We start from the raw sequence: 6,118 nt of genomic DNA, 5'->3' as shown, positions 1-6,118 counted from the left end.
GTTTTAAATATTTTAAATATTTATTTAAAAATGAGGGAAACTCATATTATTTCATTCAAATGAATATTCAAATATTGTAAAAACTGCTTGAAGTCAATAAGATGATTTTTTTTTAAATTTCTGTAAAAATCAAAACAAAGAATGTTGTTTACACCTATAAAGACGTATCACTTTGAATGTTACCCACATCAGATATTAATTTTAAGTACTTAGTGATTAGTTGATGGTGTAACTTTTTCAATAAATAAATAAAATAAATAAACTTTGACAACTCGATAAATGTAAGAATTAATCTCGCACATTGCATAGGCTGTATGGACTTACGAAGTAGCATCAAAATCAAAAAGAAAAACAAAAATAGCAACAAAGCCAATGACCACAAGCGGTAACAGCATAAGATCGAGTAGCCAAGTTGTGCTTTGACGCAATTGTTGCGTTTAAATTAATTTAATGAAAACAACCAGTTCAGAATGAAGCATTAAATATTTTTTTCACAAAAACAAATAACAAGGTTGGTAAGTGTCACTTGGAAAGGCAGGAAATCGTATTGAAATTTAATTGGACTTTAATTTCCGTATATTGTTTCTGTAATCCCGTCGTCACACAAATATTTTATTGCCCAAAACTTTGCTGAAGTTTTATTTACTAAGATTAGTTCGAATGTTTGTTTTAGGTGGATTAGACAGGCGTTCTCCACTTTTCTATCAAAGGTAAGCGAATAGACATGATATATTAATTTAAACTATCTTAAATTGCACTAGTGTGTGTGCAAGACAGTTGCACACTCACGAACTTACTCTTATAATTCGATGCAACGATAGTCTGGCACGTCTAAATATAGCTCAGTGTTTTCAAAGCTACTTACAAAAATGCAGTTATTATTTAAACATACATGGAACCTCGGGATCTGGCATTCGTACAAGCGAGCGACTAGAGCAACGAGACACGTTCTCAGTTAATTATTTCGAAGAGATCAATTGGAATAATTTTATACTATATATGTATATGTAAAGTTATTTATTTTGTTAATTTGTCATGGATAAAACGTTTTAATATATCATTTTTAAGAGGAAATAAATGGAAAGTCATGATATTGTTCGAACTTGGTCTATATGAACAGATGTGATTAATATCTCAATGGCAGTATGTATAACTACGACCTAATTTCCGAACGCATCGCGAATCGCCACTTCGCCTGTTAGCCAGTCATTCGCGGCATCCGTCGTCAGTTGGACGCGTTTAAAATAGCGCAGATTATATTTACAAGTTCCCGCCATTTTGCGGTTGACAGTTCAGTGCTATATTATTTTCAATTAAAAAGATGTAAGTTGTTTTTTCTTGTCAACATAAGTACAATCGTTTGGCATATTATTATTAATTATGATTACCTAATATTCTCCTAAATGATATATAACTTTTATCTTATCGCCTGACACAATGATTAAATTTTAAATAACAAAATAAAATAGTTAATATACGTGTATAAGTAAAATGTCAAATATAAACGTAAAATCTAATTAGTTAACAGTCGTAAGTAATAAACTAATATTTCTATAATTACAAAAAGTTTTCTTTAGAATTTCTTGAACGATGCTGTTTAATTGAATGCAAATTTAAAACAAAACACTGAAAACACAGCTGAATAGCATGATACCCTTTTCATTCCATTCATACATTTCTGGAACGAATTTAAATTAATTATCTTTTTATAGAATTGGTTCTTGGGAAATAGGAAACAATATCAAAACTCAACTCAAATCAAAAGTTTCTTTCAATATAGATGTGCTACACTTGCTTTTTGTTTGTTAAAAATCTACCATTGATTCAGAAATAAACACCTCCGACCTGAGAAAGTATTATTAATTTAAAAAATTAAAGTTGTATCATCAGCAAGCTATTGCTTGCTATAGTATTCTATATCGTTGGTTAAAGTGGTATTTTTTTATAAATGATTACGTAATTAACTTTAAATAATTAGAATTTTTGTTTAATGGTAGATATGAGTGCTTTTCTATAATATTACTTTAGAACTTCTCCATTCGATTTGTAGTGATTAAAACTATACTCTTTTCCAATAGGAATAGGAAAGAACCAAAACAAACCGTACTTATCAATATCACGAGTGTTTTGTTTATAAGTCCGTTTTATGATTTACTACAAACAGTTCTTAGTTAATATATCTTCACTTTTAATATAACAATATTTGTCAAACACAACAGAAATTTCTATAGCATATTATTAATAATAATCTCTTTAATAAAGATACACCAAATTGTTAAAATTGTCAATTATGACTATTTAGAATCTAAGTTATTCATTTACTTGGTGGTAGGGCTTTGTGTAAGCCCGTCTGGGTAGTAACCACCCACTCATCGGATATTTTGCCATCAAGCATTAATACTTGGTATTGTCGTGTTCCGGCTTGAAGGGTCAGTGAGCCAGTGTTACTACTGACACAAACGACATAATATCTTGGTACCCAAGGTGCGTCATCGCGCATTGGCGAAGGTATGGGGTGCTTAATATTTTTAACGGCACCAAGGTCTATGGGCGGTAGTGACCATTTAACATTAGGCGGCCCAAAAAAAAAAACAATATAAGTGACCTGATACACTGAGAGCGTTACTTATAAAATGTATCTCTAAAAAGCATCTTTTGAATCCGAAAACGGATTCTCCAAATACCTGAAATATATATTCATGTTGAGACTGTACAATTGAATCAAGTAACATAGTTTTATATAAATGTCGACCGAAACTTCAACTGTCAGAATACATTGTTATTTCGATTGAGTTCGAAAAGGCTCGAGTCATTACACAACTAAAACATATTATGAAGGTGAAAGATTTCCTTTAATTATTTAATACACTTTAACCACTTGACTACCCAATCGATCACCATGGAATATTGCATACACGTATTATTACAGAAAAGGACAAACGAAGCTGTTGGCGGAAACTAGTACACTATGTACATTAGTGATAATAAAAACGCTATATTTTTACTCACACGTATTTTATACACGTACTACCAAATGTATGAAGCTATAAGCAAATAGCTACCTGTTTCGGCTACACAATAAAACTTTCAGATTAAAGAAAAAACGAAAAAACGTACATTTTCCGTATAGCAAATTTGAAAATCTCGGCTTTTCTCTACTATAAGATGCATGTAGTATAAGCCATCCTCTTGAATCACTCTATTGATTAAAACGATTTAGTTTAAAAGATCTAAGCGTACAGAGTGCGGGAAACTACTTTGTTTTATACTAAATAGAGTTGAGAGCTTAAAAAAACTTGAACTTAAGACAATGAGTGTATATTCTGGTACCTACTTAGATTATGTGTGTGCATTAATTGTTTTAAACGACTATTAAAGTAATTTTTACCGTGTCGGCCATTATATTTTAATTGCGATTATTTTATTACTTATTATATTTAAATTCACCAGTCTTAAATAAAATAGCGCATAGAATGATTACAATTTCTGTAACAAAGAAATAAGATACGTCCATTAGCATTTATTAATTATACATTTTTTTATTCGAATAATTTATGTTTTAAATTAATTCAAATAACTTAGTTCCTCACAGAGCTATCATTTAAAATATTAAATGTTCTATTAGTATAAAAATGATGCGAATAAATCAAAAGTCAATAATCTTGATTAAATATAGAAACGTTATTTAATTATTAACTTTCAAGAGAAGAAGTCCTGCACTGGTTCGGTAAGAAACACCTCAAACCTGAGAAGAACCGGCGATCGTAAGCCAATAACTGTATACATTTCTATTTGAAACTGTCTAAAGGCGACTGCGTGACGTTGCAATTCCAAGGTGTGTTATTATCGAAGGATTCCTTTGTTTTATAATATCCTTTAACACACAAGCGCTCTTTAACGTATTTTTTTTAATTTTGCATTAGCATTAGCATTTAGCATTAGCAGCCCGTAAATGTCCCACTGCTGGGATAAAGGCCTCCTCTCCCTTTGAGGAGAAGGTTTGGAGCATATTCCACCACGCTGCTCCAATGCGGGTTGGCGGAATACACATGTGGCAGAATTTCGTTGAAATTAGACACATGCAGGTTTCCTCACGATGTTTTCCTTCACCGCCGAGCTCGAGATGAATTATAAACACAAATTAAGCACATGAAATTTCAGTGGTGCCTGCCTGGGTTTGAACCCGAAATCATCGGTTAAGATGCAGGCGTTCTAACCACTGGGCCATCTCGGCTGTTATTTTGCATTACGCGTATAATTTAAAAATTCCAATGTTTTCCGGTATTCTTTTGTAAAATATTGCCTAAAAAAAGCTAAGCTCATGGTTGTTCCTAGTACTAATACTAAGCACGTCACAATTCCTACAAGAGTATTTTATATTTTTATGAACGTATCTCACAACAATAGAGTATATTAACAATGATAGTTTTTTGTTTATAATAATTAATTATATAAATTTATACTATTCGTCTCTACAAACTAATCCCTATTTTGCATATGCGTATTTTTATATCTTACTTTATACATTTGCACACGGTTAAAAGGAAAACGAAAAATAAAATAATTACAAAGCACTTTTGTAACATCATTATATAATTAGTCGTAGCTAAGAACATTAAGAAGTCTGTAATGTTATCTTTACATATACAGTAATAACTCCGATACATCTAGTATTTCGTTGTTGTACTTATTAATTGTACTTAACTAACATGACTGTATTTTTAGACGTTGAAAATGAGTAATTACTGAGGTTCTTGCCGGTTCTTCTCGGTACAATCTACATTCCGAACCGGTGTTGGCTTTACTTAATATAGTTCGTTAAATGACGATTCATAAGTGCTTGTAAAAGCGTACTTGAATAAAGATTTTGATTTGATTTGAATAGATCAAGCTGAACGCCTATCGATCGATTCCATCGATCTAACAGATATAGAGATATAGAGAGTATAAAGATACTATATAGTAGATAGTATAGAGATATAGAGAGTAGATAGATATATATATAGTAAGGCGATCTATTTTACAGAGTAAAAGAATATTATTCGCCTGCACTTATTATATTTATTAAGGTTCAGCCCACGATTTGGTTTTGAATTGGTCTTTAATAATTTTGAAAGAATTTAAATTAATAAATGAACATAAAGGGCGTCATATATTGATTGAGAGAAAAAGGTCTTGCGAGTTCTGACGTCACACCTTCAAGCTTAAATGAAGGTTTTATATATAACCTTTTATTTGAAGATGACGTTTTATAAAAAAAATATATCAATTTTATTTAAACTAAATAATATGTTATACGGCTATTTTTTGTTCACTAGTTGTCACCCTTGGCTTGGCACGCATTTTAGACGTTGGTTGTTAAGTATGAGGCATAAAGCCTATGTTCTTCTTAGTAGTTCAAGCTTGTTTATATCATATATCATGAAATTCGGTTCCGTGGTTTGGTCATAAAAAGCAACAGACAAAGAGACAGACAGACAGACGTGCCTTAACATTTATATTTGTATAAATTATAACATGCTATTGTTTTCAGATCCAAATGGCTTCGGTAGAAACGCATAAAAATGGCACCGCGCGGAACCTGTTGTCAAAGGCGCCATGGTAAGTTCTTGTTTAATTATACATGAAATATGTTATCAAGGTTTAAATATCCTATCTATGTCATTGTAACAACAAAATTAATGTATTAAAAGTTTTTATCGGTTAAGGTATATAGCATTGGTTTATAGATACTTACATTACTTGATATATATTAAATACTAGTAAACCTGGGACGTTGCTGTCGCTACGATATACGTTGAATTATATTATAATTTTTATCTAACAAGTTCTCTTAAACATGCTGAATATGCTGGTACAAATTATATGTACAAATATTTAGCAGTGTTTTCGTTATTCGCCTTCAAAAGAAAACAGCTAAAAGCGACAGCAAAACAGCGAAAAGAAAACACAATTTGATAACAGTGAGGGATAAGATTACTAATGTACTATTTAACATTCATCTTAATACAAATACTTAGAATAACTGAATTGTTAGATTATGACAAAACAGCAAAATACAGTTTATAAATACGTTAGAACTTGCGCTACGTGTTTGGTTATTGACGCATTTGTATCT

At 31.1% G+C, this 6,118-nt stretch overlaps 1 protein-coding gene across 1 annotated transcript in view; it reads left to right on the top strand.

Annotated features, from left to right (window-relative positions):
• The first annotated feature begins 1,187 nt into the window (after positions 1–1,187).
• Positions 1,188–6,118, top strand: part of LOC125067417 (estradiol 17-beta-dehydrogenase 11-like) — a 35,941-nt gene continuing 31,010 nt past the window's right edge. The window contains exons 1-2 of the mRNA XM_047676020.1: positions 1,188–1,323; positions 5,534–5,601. Coding sequence (XP_047531976.1) covers positions 5,540–5,601 — 62 coding nt within the window. The 5' untranslated portion in view covers positions 1,188–1,323; positions 5,534–5,539. The remainder of the gene's footprint in view (positions 1,324–5,533; positions 5,602–6,118) is intronic.

This window comes from Vanessa atalanta, chromosome 1 (genome assembly GCF_905147765.1).
Source record: "Vanessa atalanta chromosome 1, ilVanAtal1.2, whole genome shotgun sequence".
NCBI classification, from domain to species: domain Eukaryota; kingdom Metazoa; phylum Arthropoda; class Insecta; order Lepidoptera; family Nymphalidae; genus Vanessa; species Vanessa atalanta.
Note: the sequence above shows the minus strand (reverse complement) of the source record. Positions and strands in the feature narration are given on the sequence as shown.